Source organism: Microcaecilia unicolor, unplaced genomic scaffold (assembly GCF_901765095.1).
Source record: "Microcaecilia unicolor unplaced genomic scaffold, aMicUni1.1, whole genome shotgun sequence".
Lineage (NCBI taxonomy): Eukaryota > Metazoa > Chordata > Amphibia > Gymnophiona > Siphonopidae > Microcaecilia > Microcaecilia unicolor.
In genome coordinates, this window is record NW_021963036.1 from 282,371 (window position 1) to 299,623 (window position 17,253).

A 17,253-nucleotide genomic window follows, 5' to 3' on the forward strand; every position below is an offset into this window, starting at 1 on the left:
AAGTACAGAATCCCCCTTTGTGTCTGCTGGTGAATGTTCCTTTCCCTCCCTCCCGGCTGTGGCAGTACCACCCTTACTTCTTGTCCCAGTTGTCCTCATCACTGTGCTCCCCGTGTTCATCTGTCACCTCTGCCAGGCTGCTCTCATCAATGTTTTCCAGGGAGGCTGCATGCTGAATACTCAGCTGGGAGAGTGAGATGCAGGGAAGTGTGTTCTGCTCTGGATGAAGCCAAGGTTTGAAGTGAGGCTTGTTCTTTTGCTTCCAAGCTGGGTAACTCACACACGCTTTGTGCAATTTCTTGAGAATCTGTCCAAAAGAAAAGGTATCAATTGTTATACCCCAGTGGTTTATCATGTGGTCACTAGAGAGCTGCATGGGAATAGGGATTCCTGTCGGTATGGAAGAAGTTGCCACAGGCGTGTAGTCAAAATCTTTGGTGACTCCACAATGAGGCTTGGAATGCACTGAGAGAGGCAACTAGAGCACCAGAATGAAGCTTAGAAAATATGGAGGGAGACAGTTGGAGCACCAGAATGAGGCTTGGAATGCACAGAGAGGCAGCCCAGATTGAGGCTTGGAACACTCATTGATTTAATAGTGAATACTATCCAAAAATCCACAGGAGGCTGTTGGGGTTGGGAGGAAACAGAGTGCTGCAAGTAAATAATAGCGTTGACTGCTGTGCGTATGGGTGAGGATGAAGATTAAGTGTGGGGATGGAATGGTGTCACGAAACGCCTAGCACCCACCTGGCGCTAACCCTGAGGCCACTTAAAAGGCCCCGCAAGTTAATTCCCTGGTCGTTTCTAAGGACACTGGGGCCACAATCCCAGAGGTCCCACAGACCAAAAACATGAACCACCGGGATTCTTAGCCCAGGACAACAAAGCTAATTAATAGGTTTATCATCAGAAAACTGGAACAGTGAAAAAGCAGGTATAAGTGTCAAACAATAACAGGTATCAACATTAAAACTAACTAGACATTTTAATACTACCTTAGTACCTGGGGAGGTCAGGAAAATAACTGCTCACAGGTTTTGAACAGGGTCTCAGGGCATAGATCTTTATTCTCCACCCTCCCTCTGAGACTGGGGGAATCTAACACATTCTGGCTGGATTAACTTTGAAGATATCTGGCCAATAGCACTGCAGGTCACTTTCCCTCAGGGCTTCCTCTCCTCCTCAGTGAAGGCAAGCTAAGAAAAACACTCTGCTGCTGCTGGTGGTGCTAAAATGCAGAGGTCAGACACAACCTACTGGCCAAACAAGAAAACTGCATTGAGGGGGGAAAAGGTGTCATAATACAACATAATGAATCACAGACATAAGTCCCCTGTTTCACCACAAATGCATCTTAGCAAGTACAGGTGGGGATGGGTGAAATTTCTGTCCCTGTGCAACTCTCTAGTGGTCACTACCCTACAAACTGGAAAATCTTTAAGAATTTAAAACCCTCTTAAAAACTTATTTCCTTTTTGACCAGAATGAGTAGCTTATGTCCATCAACTAGCGAATGGAGATAGAGGAGAAAAAAAAATAGTCCCAAGTGATTCATTCTTTAAGGGTATTATGCAGCATAGAATATTCTGTACTTGGAGACAGACCATACAGCTCCTTTTTGATGCTTGTCTGTCAGTTTCCAGGTGTCAGCTGAGCAAGGGGTTACTGCTGGACAAATTGTGCTCATTCTCTTTCCTGAAGATTATAACTGATGTAGGATGACACTCAGTGGTGCCGAGACCCTTGGCTCGGATAATAGTCAGTGAGGGCCAGGTCCTTCCACCTCACCTCCAAGTACAAGGAATGAAATGAGGCTAAAGATTGTCTTTATTCGACCTTATGTGTGCGACAGTCTTCTAACCAGCAAGTATGCAGTTTTAATGAAATTTGCAGCAGGAAGTGTAAATAATCACTGAAATAAGTCGTGCTTTATTAGACAGTGTCAGCAGTTCCCAACCATCCACAAATGGCAGGAAGCCTCTACTCTGAATCCAATAGTGCTTTCCGCTATCGCGTTTATTTTTATGCTGCGTCTTCTTTTCTGAAGGATTACAAAATAAATAACTAAATAAATTAAGCAGAGCAGAGGTTGACACTTTTTCACCTGCCTGTTTATGGATTTCCGTTACGACATTATCAGCGTTGCTATATCTTTTTCCTGCCTACCTATTTTTGATGCACTGGAACCTTAGCAGCTTATAGTAATGCTATCTTGTGACAGGATGCTTCTCGCTACTATTCTTTTGAAAGGTATAGTAAGAAGATTACTTCTCTTCCACCCTCATTCTAACACTGAGCAGTAATTTTAATTGTATAGAAAACTGCTGTAATTCATATCAGCTTTGTCTCCTCGGAGTCTCTTGTGTTTTGTATACAGCAGCTAAATTTCTGACTTCAGTTCTCAGTTTTTTTTTCACAGCTGAGAAATGAGCTGCCTTTGAGACCTGAACTAAAGCACTGATTTGCTCTTCTCTAAGCTAGACTCCTTTGCTCCAAGCTACCCCACCCGCATTTTTACAAAGCCACGCGGTAATGCCGACACAGCCCATTCACTTTGAATGAGCTATGTCAGCATTACCGCACCAGCAGCTGCTAGCACAGCTTTGTAAAAGGGGGGGGAGAGGGGGAGAAAGTTAACTCCCATTTCCTGTGGAAGTTACTAAAAAAAAAAAAAAAATGCTAAAGTCTCCAATGGTCTCTCTTCTGTCCTTATCGATCTATCTGCTGCTTTTGACATTATCACCGCCTACTCCTTAGTACACTGTCCTCACTTGGATTTCAGGGCTCTCTTCTTTCCTGGTTTTCTTCTCTCTCCCATTGTACTTTGGATCCTCCTCCACTTCTATCCCACTATCAGTTGGTGTACCTCAGGGATCTGTCCTGGGACCTCTTCTTCTATACTTCTTCCCTTCATCACAGCCAGAGTTGCCATCTAAACATGACACATCCACACACATGCAGCCATTTAAGTTTAAGCTTTTTTATACCATCCATTTTAATTAGAGATCATCTGTGTTCATCCCATGCCATTTTGAATTCCAGCCCAGTTTTTATCACCTCCCTCAGGAGTGCATTCCAGGCATCGACCACCCTCTCTGTGAAAAAGAATTTCCTGATATTACTCCTAAGTCTGCCACCCTTCAACCTCAATTCATGTCCTCTAGTTTTACCATTTCCCCTTCTCTGGAAAAGATTTGTTTTTATATGAATACCTTTCAAGTATTTAAATGTCTAACTACGTATCTCACATTTTCATGGAATGTTTCAGAACCTCATACTCTTTTTGTTCTTAGCTAGACTTTAAGCTTTTCATAGTAGTATTTGGCATTCTATGACAAGTCAGTCTCTAGCCATTTTACTCAGTCCTCATTGGCCACCTTTCCTTGTCTTAACCTACTGTAAGGTTACTTCAGTTAGTTTTTTTAGCTCATGATAGTTTTTTTCCTTTTCTCAATTTTCAGTGCCTCTAGCACTTCCATAGTGGATACTGTGTTTCCTTCATGGGTTTTGCTTGGTCTTAGGTTGTTCCCTTCAGTAGATCCATGCACAAAATACTTTGTTTGAGCTCTGTTTTGGTTCACGCATATTCTCCTTAATCGATCTTTCCAGGGAAGAAATTAGAGCTATATTTGCAGAGTTCTTTATTGCTTCTACTTTTCAATTTCTTAACCTAGATGTCAAATGTCGGTGAAGTATATGTCTCACTGGTTGATAAGGCCTGAATACCACATTGATTAACATATGGATCATGAGCACCATCGCTTGGCTATTTGATACACTGAGCATTCTGTGCTGCATGATACCCTTAAAGAGCGAATCATTGGGAACTACTTTTTTTCTCCATCCATCTTCTGGTTGACGGATATAACATTGTCTGGTCTGGTAGGACTAAAGGCAAGAAAATTATCAGGTAAAACAATTTCTCCGTCCATTGAGATTCCTATCATATCTCTAATCCTGCTGGAATCTCACTCCTCATTTTCCCATCCCTTAACACCCTTTTCTCGTCATATAGGTTTTTTAATTTACTTTTAGGGGGGGGGTCACATGATGCAGCTGAGCTAAGAGGCTGTGTTCTCTTCAAGCTCCCTGACCTCCTCTCATTTCGAGCGTCTTTGTGCTATGATCTTTGGAATTTTTTCTCCTTTTTTGGTGAAAGACGAAGTGCCCCATTACTTATGGACAAATATCTTTTGAAATCTGGGGTGGAAATGACTTCTAAAAGCACTAAAAAGGACAGTGCTAAGGCGCACTCCGTGTCAGCGAGTGAAAGCAAGATGGCGGATGAGCAAGCGGAAGGCCCTGCGATTTCTGACGCACTCATTGAAAAACTTTTGGCAGCGGTGGTAACAGCACTTGGTACAAGACTAGATGGGATTCACTCTAGTGTGCAGGGGCTATCTCAAGCAGTGGCGGACTTCAATGCCAGAGTGACTGAGCTAGAATCCAGAATCAGCACCACGGAAGACAGTGTTCAGGGAGTCTTGGAAGAACTTGCGAGACTCAGGAAAGAAGTGGTAGGCTGCACTAACAAAATGGATGATTTGGAAACCCGCCACAACAATCTAAGAGTGGTGGGGCTGCCAGAGGCGGTGAAAGAAAGGGACCTCAAGCAGTTGTTAGAAAAATAGTTCACGGATTCGCTGTTGGCTGAGCCCTCAATGGGGCCTATTCAGATAGAACGGGCACATCGCATAGGAAGACTCATGGAAGGAACGGCTAGGCCCCGCGTGGTGGTGGCACGGATTCTGAATTTTGCGCATAAAGAACACATTTTACGGAAATATAGATCACTGCAAGATTTGCGGTTCCAGAATACTAAAGTACTATTGTTCCAGGATTATTCGTCTTCAGTGGCACAACTTCGTAAAAGTTATTCGGAGATATATAAAATATTGGTGGAGAAACAAGACTCACTCTACAGTACCCTGCCTGACTTTGCGTCATTAAGGAGGGAAAGGTCCATATTTTTGATACTAGTGAAGCGGCTAAGTCACAAGTGCAGCAATGGTTCCCGAAGTGATACAACTATGGAAGACTTCTACAGGATTACCTACCTATAGCCTGTCGGGGGGGGGGGGGGGGGGCTGGACGCAGTGGTTTGATTCTCCATCTGTTGAATTAGTACTGAGGGGAGGAAGTGACGTCATCTTATAGAATGGCAGCCTAGTTCTTGAGCTCCCCGCTCCTCGGACTTCCAAAAGCATTTACAGGCGGCCCCAGGGTCTGTACTTGACCGAGAGACGAGATCAGCAAAGCGCCAGCAACAATGAGTAAATCAGCTGCGGTGCGAAATAAAGAAGCGGAGCGGCTAACGGGAGGTGGGCCTAGCCGGGCGTCTAAGCGCCATGAATCTGCGGCGCAAGTGTCTCCGTCGGACTCGGATTCAGCGCTATCCCTGGCCGAATCGCGGCAGCCTCCTAATAAAAAAAAAGGCGTTTCAGTTGAGCTTCGCCAGCTCTTGTCAAAAATACAAGAGGATATTAAGGGCTCGAAGGACGAGATACTCGACCGCATGGAAGCGCTAAGCACAGACTTGCGAGAGTTAGGGGGCAGGGTAGAAGATGTTGAAACAAGAATGGATGAGCATGCCGAAACCCTGAATGCCCACGAGATACAGTTTCAAGATTTGGCAAAGAAAAATGCTGAGCTGGAGTACAAAATTGACGACTTAGAAAACAGAAGCAGGAGGAACAACCTAAGGTTTAGAGGGGTGCCCGAAAGCGAGATCGAGGATGTCCCACAGATTGTGAGAACCCTGTGTGCGGCATTATTGGGCCCAGAGGATGGAGCAGTGGAGATTGTGCTGGACAGGGCACACAGAGCACTTGGCAAAAGGCAGGACAATAAAGTGCGGGATATCATCACAAGATTTCATAAATACGAGGTGAAAGAGAAGATCTTTAACTTAGCGCGGAAGGCGCAGGACCTTGAATATGCTGAAGCTAAAATATCAGTATACCAGGATCTTTCACAATTCACGTTGCAACAAAGACGGCTGATGAAGCCGGCCCTGGAAATACTAGCCAAAGAACATATCCCCTATAGATGGGGGTTTCCCTTCTCGCTCTTATACACACTGCAAGGAGTTAAGCATAGAGCTCAATCACTGAAAGAAGTATGGGGGACCCTTCTTGAAGCGGGCCTGGTCTCGTCGAGCGTGCCGCAGGGGACAATGGCGCCAGCCACAAAGGCAAAGCTGCAAGGATGGAAGCGGGTTCCTGATTCTGGTAACCGGCGCAACTCGAAAAGACGTGGTGGAGCAGAGGAGACCTGATCTACCTCAAGGAAGGTTTGATGGAACTGTTAATTCTGGGGACAAGCTTGAGTTGAGACTTTTCGAGTTTTTGGACAGTAATAAGGGAACAGGAATTCTACTGGGGAGTCTTGAATGTTTTAATGTGCGGAGCAAGGCCTTGCCAGAAGCCTGGGCTTTGGGGTATGGCTAGTGGGGCTGTAAGAAGGTTCTGGGGAATGCTTTGGGAATATATGCAAGAGTGACTTGGGGCCGAATGTGGTGAGCTGTGAAGTGTTATGTTATGGATTGGGAAGTTACAGGATGGAAGAAGGTGGGGTCAGGGGAGTGGGGGAGGGATGAGGGCTGGGCTGTCAGGGATTGATGGGTTGCTTTCTTCATTCCCATTCAGGGGAAATGTGTCCTCTGGTTGGTGTTTCAGTGTGGGGGAAGGGAGATAAGGGGTGGGAGGGTGGGATACTGGGAGGGAGATGGGAGGGAAGGTTAGGTCCAGCCTATTGTTTGAAAAAGGTGGTTTGCCTCTATGATGGATTCACCGGCAGGAAATGCGGTGGACCTTGATATTAAATACACATGAGTGCTGATTTAAAGATTATGTCTTACAATGTCAGGGGCCTGAATATGCCTCAGAAACGGCAAAAAATTTTTAAGGAGCTGATGCACCTAAAGCCGCAAATAGTTTTATTGCAGGAAACGCACCTTCGCCGTAAGCACGAAAAGCTCCTCTCTCATCCCAGCTATCCACTTATTCTATTTGCATCCTCTGCTGAAGGGTCAAAGAGAGGGGTGGCGGTGATGCTACATGCATCGGTGGCGGCGCAGATAAGGCAGATTAAACGGGATCCTGGGGGACGGTTCTTGTTTGTGCACATAATGCTTGACCAAGTAGACCTAACTCTGGCCTCTGTGTACGCCCCAAACGAACAACAAGGGGCCTTTTTCACTAAGGTGAAAAACATACTTGCCACTTTTGTACAGGGCCCCCTAATCCTGGGTGGAGATTTTAATGCTGTAATGGACCCAGCACTGGATAGGTCGGGAGTCAGCCGCTCTGGGGACAGTAAGGAGTCAATTGCACTAGGAGCAATGGCATACTCTTTGGGTGTGTTGGATGTGTGGAGGGTGAATCATGGGGGGGGAGCGGGATTACACATGCTATTCATCTGTCCACGACTCTTATTCCCGAATTGACTGCATCTTTCTGGACATTGGGCTGGTAGAGAGGGGCCCCATAACAGGGATAGGCAATATGACGTTATCCGATCATGCCCCAGTTTGGGTGACCTTGTCATCTATTCGGGCAGAGGTTAAGGAAAAAAGGTGGACGCTCAACACGACTATGCTCCAAGAGGTAGAGGTGGTGGAGGGTTGCAGGAGAGTTTTGAAGGATTATCTAGAGCTTAACATGGAATCGGGGCCTCCCCTTAGCACGGTATGGGACGCAATGAAAGCAGTCACGAGAGGTTATTTTTTACAATTAGCAAGTAAGAGAGCGAAAATCCGTAGAGCTCAAGTGGCGAGTTGTCTGGGAAACATACAGCGCTTAGAAGCACAGCATAAGGTTGGGAGATCACCAGCAGTATTAGAAGAACTGAGGGGTGAGAGACTTAAGTTGGACTCCATTTACTCAGAGCAACTAAGTCTGTTACAATCTAGAATTAAAAGTAGCACTTATGAGTTTACCAATAAAGCAGGGCGCAGACTTGCCACGAAATTACGCAGACAAAAAATAGACCGTACAGTAACCAGGGTGAGGGACAGTAAGGGTAATATACTCACTACATCTGAGAACATACGTAAGAGGTTTGGGGAATACTACCAAGCCTTGTACGCACAAGGGGGAGATCCGTCCCCGGAGGCCATTGATGAGTACTTGGCAGAGAGTGATCTCTCACCTCTGACATTACAACAAAGAACAGAGCTGGAAAAGCCAGTCACGCCATTGGAGATACAAAAAGCTATTCAGCATTTGCCGTCCAGCAAATCTCCGGGGTTGGATGGCTTCCCTAATGAATTTTATAAGAAATTTGCTTTGGAATTGGCGCCCCTGTTGGCAGACCTGTTTAACCAGATTGGAGGGGGTGAGGTTTTGCCCCCTACCATGCTGGAAGCGTGGATTGCCATCTTACCCAAGCCGGATAAGGATCACACGGAATGTGGCTCTTATCGCCCAATATCAGTTCTGAATGCGGACGTAAAAATATTAGCTAAAGTGTTGTCTAACCGATTGGCTCCGTTGCTTCCGGCGATTATCCATCCTGATCAAGTAGGCTTTGTGCCATATAGGAAGGCTATGGATAATACCCGAAGGGTAGTTGATCTAATGCACCTGGCTGGGAGGGTGAAGAGGCCAATGTGTTTCCTTAGTTTAGACGCTGAAAAGGCCTTCGATAGGGTCCAATGGCCATATATGTATAAAGTGTTGGAGGCATTTGGGATAGGCCCCCAGTTTCGCAACTGGATCCACTCCTTTTATGACTCACCCAAAGCATGCGTGCGAGTTAATGGGGCAAATTCAGCTATGTTTACCTTGTACAGAGGAACTCGTCAGGGTTGCCCATTGTCTCCCTTGCTATTCGCCATGGCGATGGAGCCTTTCGCTTCCACAATACGTGCGGATCCAAATATTACTGGGGTTACAGTGGCGGGCAGAGAGCACAAAATGGCGCTTTTTGTAGATGATGTGCTTCTGTTCGTTACTCGACCCCAGGTTACATTCCCTAATTTGTTAGAGGCGATTGATAAGTACTCGGCAGTGTCTGGCTTCAAAGTGAATATGACAAAGTCAGAGGCCCTGAATATATCTCTCCCTGATGAGTTAATGCAGTCATTAAAATCCTCATTTGCCTTCAGATGGGCACCTAAGCAGATTAGGTACCTGGGTGTAAACTTGACAGCAAAGTTGGGTGGCCTCTTTACGGCAAATTACAAGGGTTTAGCACAGGTTATTACGGCTGACCTTGAAGGGTGGGGTGACCTGGGACTATCATGGTTCGGCAGAATAGCTGTTGTCAAAATGAACGTGTTGCCCCGGCTGCTCTACTTATTCCAGGCCCTCCCAATTAAGATGCCTAAAAAATATCTCTCAGCTTTACAGGATTGTATCGTAAGATTTATTTGGGCGGGGAAAAGACCGCGCTTGTCGCGGGCGTACTTGTACCAGGCTAGGAGAAGGGGAGGTTTGGGGGTCCCTAACTTGAGTTGGTACTATAGAGCAGCTCAAGCACGCGCAGCCATTGAATGGTTTCAGGACTATCCAGATAGACAATGGGTACACTTGGAGCAATACTCTATAGGTCAGAGACCTTTGGGGGCAGTGATGTGGCTCCCCAATCAGTTTCGGGCGCTTGGGGAAGAGTTATGTCCCTCTATCCAGGTTACCTTGCATTACTGGGATAGCCTGTTTCCCAAAAGGAAGTGTGCATTGTCCCGCTTATCTCCTATAGCTTTCAACCCACTATTTTACCCCGAGACAGAGAAGGGGGTATTTACGCGGTGGCACCAAGAAGGATTAAAAATGTGGGGTCAATTGTTTGAAGGTGATCAGTTACTACCGTTCAGTGCTGTGGTGGGGACTTTTCCAAATCTGAAGGGTGACGATTTTGCTTATCGCCAATTGTCACACTTCCTCAAAACACGAGCTGTTAGAGAGGTGGTAAGCAGGAACAAAACCACCTTGGAGGAAATTTGTGAGGGATCCACCATGACTAGTGGACTAATATCACGCTTATATAGCACCATTAATCTGAAGGAGTCTAATTATACTCTTCATAGGAAGAGTTGGCAGAAGGAGTTGGGCATATCTTTGGAGGAGGGGGAATGGGAGAGGTTGGAGAGAGCTACGGCGAGGGTGTCTTCACATGTTCCATTTAGGGAGAATGCGGTGAAGGTGATGTTCCGGTGGTACTTGACGCCGGAGCGCATCCAGCGCATTTACCCCGCATCAACGGGTTTGTGTTGGAGGGGTTGTGGGGTTAAGGGCACGATGGGTCACATCTGGTGGACCTGTAGGAAAGTACAGGCCTATTGGAAATCAGTGCACAGCAGGCTGCAGTACTGGCTGGGATGCGTGGTCCCGTGGAATCCAACTACTTTTCTTTTCTCTGCGAAGGTGGCGGGTCTCCCGCAGGCTCGCCAGACTTTGCTGAGGCATGCTATAAGTGCGGCTAGAGTGATTGTGGCAACTTTTTGGAAGAAGCCCTTGACTCCTCCAATAGCGAGATGGCTTAGTAAACTGAGGTATGTTTGCGAAATGGAAAGGCTCCTGGCGGAAAGGCGTAATCAGCAGCAAAGGTGGCACTCAATATGGGACCCTTTCACCAGCACGACCATGAGTCAGTGAGGCATGTGGGAGACCAAGCATTGTTAGAGGAGGCGAGGACCTAACCGGGAGGGAGGGGGGAATGGCGTTGGGAGGGGGGGGGGGGACTTGGTTAAGTATATAAAAAATGTTCTACAAATTTTGGAGTGTGTGTTTTTGCCTACAAATGAAAGGTTGGACAACAATGACAGGACTGTTGCTGTTAGGTCTTTAATAATTGCGTTGACTGTGGATTGATTTAATGTGGCTTGGTGTTATCTTCTTTCTCCTCTTGTTGTATGTTTACCTTGTCAATAAAGACTTCATGCAAATAAAAAAAAAAAAAAAAGAATTAGTACTGAGAATTATGTATGTTTGTTTCCACCTCTATTGCACAATGTACCTAGTCAGGTTTTAGACATATGCATATTTCTAAGGTGTGATTTTGTATGTTGTGTGTGATTGTGAGGTAATATGGGGTCTGGGATGCAAAAAAGGGGGAAATGTGTATGGGGTGAGGAGGGGGTGCAGGATGCATCATAATGCTGACCTTGATGAGTGTGAGAGGGGCTGCTGGGGGAACGGGATTAGGGGGGAGAAGAGGGTGGGGTGGAAGGGAGGGTAAGAGGGGGGAGGTTCTGTATAGTGAGGTGCAAATATGGAAGTCTTATGGGAAGTGATTTTATGAGTGTTGAAAAGTGGGTGTGGTTAGTGACTTACCAGAGGGGAGGCTGGGCTCTCTGGTGGGTTGTCAATGCAAATGTTATATTGTGTATACCCATTTCTATGTTGCCCATGATGGCACCTAAGGGTTTGAAATGAATATCGTGCAATGTGTCTGGTGTTAACTCGCCAATAAAAAGATCTAAGATTTGCAGTACCTGGGAAGGCACAAAGCTGATATTGTGGGATTGCAGGAAACTAAACTTAATGATATCGAACATCAGAAATTAAGAAGGTCATGGGTGGCTCAATGTTATGCTTCTGCACCCAACAGTAAGGCGGGGGTAGCCACATTGATTCGTAAATCGGTGCCCTTCATGCAACACAGGGTCACCAAGGACACAGAGGGGAGGTTTGTCATAGTGGAGGGGAAATTAAATCACTGTAGTCTCAATCTATGCACCTAATGCTGCACAAAGGCTCTTCTTTAGGAATATAGCAAAATTGTCCACTATTGCTGGGCCTAAAATTCTTCTGGGTGATTTCAATGCTATCGTGGATTCAAATCTAGATACTACTGCTGGGACACAGAGATCTAAGCCTAGATCTACAGAAGGCCTAGGGGTCTTTTTACGTAGTTTAGATTTAGTGGACCCATGGAGAACGTTGCATCCACAAGAGAGAGATTTTATGCACGTCGCCAAGGCCCACGCAACACAGTCCCAAATAGACTATATATTTGTCTCTAAAGACTTGTTCCATAAGACAGAGAGGGCGGAAATTAGACCTTTAGTGATTTCAGATCACTCACCTATCTATATAATTGTAGATCTGGGAGGTGGCGATTCCTGGCCCATCTTTACACAGACCAAGTCTTTAGATGATATCTTACTCAAAAGTGGGAGGAATTTCTCAATAATAATAAAGAACATGTCTCAGATCCGATTTTGATGTGAGATGCAGGAAAGGCAGTGATTAGAGGAGATGATATATCCTTTGTCATCAAGCAGAAAAAACAAGCCAATTGTATGATTGATTTAGAAAGGAGAATTAGAATGCTAAAGAGGCGGATGCGGACACATCCAACTGTGGCATGTAGGCACTCTTTAGAACAGGCGGCTTTGAATAACCTTTTCCAGGAGAAGGCTCAGAAAAATATTTTCTATTATAAGTTTCATCTTTTTAGATTTGGAAATAAACCTGGTAAACTTTTGGCGAATCTTACAAATAGCTGGACTGGGCCAACTAAAATATCTGTGCTTCAAGATCCGCAGGGTCATATTGTGACTGAGGAAAAGAAGCTAGAGACACTCTTTACCCAATTCTATAGCTCTCTGTACAGGGCAGTGGACAGCAGGAGAAAATTGATTCTTTCCTACATACTTGTGGAGTCCTGTGTTTATCGGACGAGAAAAAAACCTAAATTGAATGAACCCTTATCTGGACCTGAAATAGAGAGAGCTATAAAGAGTTTGAAGCTGCATAAGTCGCCTGGGCCTGATGGGTTCAGCGGAGAATTTTATAAAATCTTAAATACGGGAATGATGGGCGTCTCGAAATCTGAGGCGTTACCGATTAATTTGCGGGTTGATACTTTAGGGGCTGATTTCCCGCTGAAAGAGGCAGCCGCTCCATTAAGTATTTGGGTACCCACTGATATGAGCAAGTTGTATGAGTTAAATGTGTCTCCACTCTTGCAGAAATCTGTGGATTGCTTGCGGTTAATCTACACTCATGATACCTTGGTCGAAGGGTGGGATGGGGCTTATGGATCTGAGCCAGTACAATTTAGGCTGTGGAATGAGACACTTAGGGATTGGCTTTTGGGTACATCGGGGTTTACACCCTGGGAGGTGGAGGCTATGTTTCTGCAACCCCTATCGGCATCTTATATGCTACATGCTCAGGCACCACACTTGGTCGAGGATTATGGGAGACGTGATCTGGAAGTATATAAGGAACGTTTGGAGGGCTCTGTGTACTACTTTATGGGGTTTTAGATATGTTTCCTCGTTTCTGACTCTGAAGGGGAATCCTGACGTCCCTCCTGGCATGGGGAGTGGAGGAATTTTGGGGGAAGAGAGGGGGAGGGATGTACGTTGGGTAGGAGATCTGCTGGATGTGGAGGGGTAAAGTGCTTCCCTTCTGTACTTTGCGAGAGAGATACGAGCTGGTGGACTCTGATATTTTTATGTTTTTGCAGATGAGGCATTATATTTCCTCCTTGCCTGTGACCCACCTTGGGGCTTCTTTTGCTCAGCAGGTTACGGTATGTCTGAGGTTGGAAGACCTGGAGCAGCCTCGCCTCTGCCAACAAGTAAAAGCCCTTTGAGGTTCAACCTGACCTATCTCTACAGAATGTGGCGGAGGCGTGGTCGGAGGAATTGAAGAGCAGTGTTTCAGTAGCAGTGCTTCAAACCTTTCTTAATAATATTGCCAAAACATCTATAAATATGCTTCATAGAGAGCAGGCATATACACTTGTATTACGAACTTATATTGCTCCTCAGAAGGCTTTTAAAGCCCGGTTTGCTGAATCAGGCAGATGTTCCAAATGTGAGCAAGATGGGGCTACACTACGCCATATGTTCTGGACTTGCGAACGGACTCAAGTATTTTGGGAAGGGGTGAGGAGTTTTTTGTCTAGGTGTTTCGGGAGGAAGATTCTGCTCCATCCTGTGGGCTTTTTATTCCAGGGTGGGACATAATTGCAGGTGGAACTGGACACGCAGCGTCTTTTTTTTGGCAAAGACCTTACTTTTGGCTAGAAAGGTCATTCTTGCCCAATGGAGAATGCACAGAGTTCCACAGTTATCAATGTGGTGTTCACTGTTGTTTGATGTGGCACTTTTTGAGCGTAAGTTAGTGGGTAACAGACCTGAATCCAGGATGTTTTGGAACCTTATTGGTCTATGCTTACACACAAGGAGTGTAGCCTGCCCTTGAATGTATAAGGGGTAGGTTGGTTGGGCTATCTAAAATATTAAATGGCAACTTTGTATTACAATATCTATGGGCTCAATACAGTACCTTGTACAAATTAATGTGTTAGACTTGATGTATTTAGCTTCCTCCTATGTTTAACATTTTGTTTTCTGTTTTGGTGTGGGGGGGGGGGTACACATGAAAAATGTGATGGAGGTCTCAAGTGTTTTGACTAACTGCCGGATAATGGCATATGTTAAATATACATAATGGTGATGTGGTATGAAAGATACAATGATTAATGCTTTTTGCTGGTTTGTCTATTGATATGGACAGTATTTTTTCTATGTAATGGTGAGAAATCCAAATAAAGATGATGTTAAAAAAAAAATAGCTTCGACAGAAGAATCTGCTTACTACTCGTATAACACAACTTGTCTGCCAACATTAAAATGGCATTTTGCAAAACAAAACAAAAATCTTTTAGAATACTTTTGCTAAACTACAATTGAATTCCTGATGTGCTTACCTATTGTTTTCCCACATATTTTATCTTTGCTGTAAACCAGTTTGATGTAGATGCGGTATATCAAATAAAATGAACCTGAAGCCTATCTCTGTATGCTATAATACTCAGGCATTCATCTCTATCAGCCATGCCCTCCCTGTACTCAACAACTTGCACACTAGTTCTTACCTTAGGGGCCAGGAACTGGGAGCACTTATTCACTACCCACTTTGGCAGGGAACCTAAATATGTAAGAAAAAAAAAGAATGCGTTACTAGGAAAAAGCTACAGTGCAAATGCATCCTGGATGGGTAAGGGACTGCTTTCCCTTCAAATTCATTTTTCAGTACTGCTTTTTTATATATACAATCTATAATTTCTCTTGTATGTGTGTTTCATTCAGTATTCCTAACCACTACTCACTTGCCCTGTCCTTCAACCTCACCTATTATTCCCTTACCCGTCTTATCTAGATTGTAAGCTCTTTGAGCAGGGACTGTCTTTTTTTTTTGTGTATGGTGTACAGCGCCGCATATGCCTTGTAGCGCTATAGAAATGATAAATAGTAGTAGTATTCCTCTGCCCTCTAGCATACCTGGGGCAGGTGGTCCGCCTTGGGTATAGGCAGCAAAGGGGGGGTTCAAAGTGTTTGCTCAGCTACTCCTCTGACATCAACTCCCTGTTCCAGAGCAATGGACCAGCAGAGACTGACAGCCATTCCCCTTGCTTGCAGAAGGGGGATGATACACCATTGCCACTGCCAGGCAGAGAACGTCCCCACTAGTGCTGACTGGCTGCAGAGGCCATGGAGTGTAGCCTTACCTTTGGGATCAACCTGAGCCAAGTAAGTGACAGTGCAGCTATTGGGTCCAGTTGCAGTGATAAGATAGCCAGCCAGCAAGGAGACTGCTCGTACCAAGTCTTTCCTGGGAGGGTACTCCTACAGAGACAGAAGGAAACCATTAGAATACCAGCTAGACGGGGGACAAAGTTTGCTTATTACAGCAAATGACAGGGCAGTCCTAGGTAATTGGACCTCAAGCAGCACTTAATCTTTGCAGGTTATAAAGACAGAGACAGTGAAGACAGCAGCAGAAAAGAAGCACTTGGTCTACCCTTTTGTAGCTGATCATAGGTCTGTCATTCTCCATCTACACTAAGGTCTCTTCCTCTGTTCAGCACCCTCTCCAGAGCTGACAAGGGTATGTGACAATCTTGGCAAACATTCAGCCACACCCAGAATGGCTCACGGACCTATCCACCCCAGTATCGCCCCCTATCCCCCACTTCCAGTATACCATTGTATACTTCCTTACCTCTCACCCCCCCCCCTTTTCCCTTTCTGCTATCGTACTGCCACCAGGCCTTGCTCTGGCAGAGCACTTTATAGCTTCTATGAAATCAGCAAATAGCCTTGGCAGAACCCAAGCCCCATCTTCTCCAACATACTTTCCATCAGAGGAAGTCAAGAGCAGCAGGACTTCAGCATAAGCCTGTGCTTATAGCTTATTGAGCCTGAGTGGGTCTTTCAAGTGCTGCACAGGAGCCAGGCTGTCACCCTACAGGGACATTTAGTATGTCTAGTTACAGGTCTGGCCCTCTCCACTTTTCTTTCTATGGGCAATTTTACTTATGATACTTTATTGAAGGCTGCTAGTGCTAGAAGGGAGGGGGACCTGCACACAGTGGCAGGTAGTAACCCTGGCCACTTTTCTAGGCAGGCTGGATGGATCATGCTGGTCTTTATCTATTGTCATTTACTATGTTACCTTGCAATGGTCCTATAAAGACTGAAAAAAGGTAATATTACTGGCAAGCTCAAAACTCAGTAAAACCTGCGGCCCTCAACCTGAAGATTTCCCCCTTTCCTCTCAATCCCTCCAGCTAGAAAATATTTGCCCTCTCCTTGTATAGACACTCACAGGGTGTTTGACCGAAAAGCTGAGGATCAATTGATAGTTATCCAAGACAAGCCACGACCTCAGCGTCACCACATCTCGATTCTTCAGGGGTTTTGGACATTTCCCTGACAAAGAAACAGCACTAATTAAAAAAGAATAATCTTAATAATAAACAAAAATCCACAGTTTCTGTTTGGGGAGGAGGTGGTAGAAAAAAAAAAAGCAAAGCTTATTTCGGGGAGGGGTAAGGAACTTTTGTGAGGCTACTGTCCCAACAACTTCTCTGACTCAAGCTCTAAGCGTGGCAGGCATGCCTGGGTCCATTGTTGACAGCGGCCATAAAGTGGTACTCACAGGAGTAGTAACCAATGTCGGCATTAGCACTGAGGCGAGCAATGTCATGAGTCTCAATCATGTTTACGTCCCATTTCTTGCGGTAGTTCACATCATGAAGCACATCATACACGGTGTCTGCTGCCACATCCTTGATAGTTATCTGACCCTGTGAAGGAAATATGAAGTCCGTATCTGCTCGCTGTTCACTACCCCTTTCCCCAGCTGTTGATCCATCATCCATCTAAGTCTCAAATTCTGATCTTCTTTCACCATAGAGTCTGCGCTACATCTTACTACTCCACATCCTTCCACTTTCTGATAGATAAATTATGCACCGTTGGGTCCTTTACTAACTAAAGAG

At 45.3% G+C, this 17,253-nt stretch overlaps 1 protein-coding gene across 1 annotated transcript; it reads right to left on the reverse strand.

The window, feature by feature from the left end:
* Window positions 1-60: 60 nt before the first annotated feature.
* LOC115458805 (START domain-containing protein 10-like) lies at window positions 61-17,058 on the reverse strand (the record flags this gene model as incomplete). Its single annotated transcript, XM_030188616.1, is given in 5 exon segments — window positions 61-307; window positions 14,845-14,897; window positions 15,478-15,595; window positions 16,578-16,681; window positions 16,911-17,058. Coding segments are annotated over 5 exon segments (657 nt in total), but the record flags the coding sequence as incomplete, so codon positions are not given.
* Window positions 17,059-17,253: the final 195 nt, after the last annotated feature.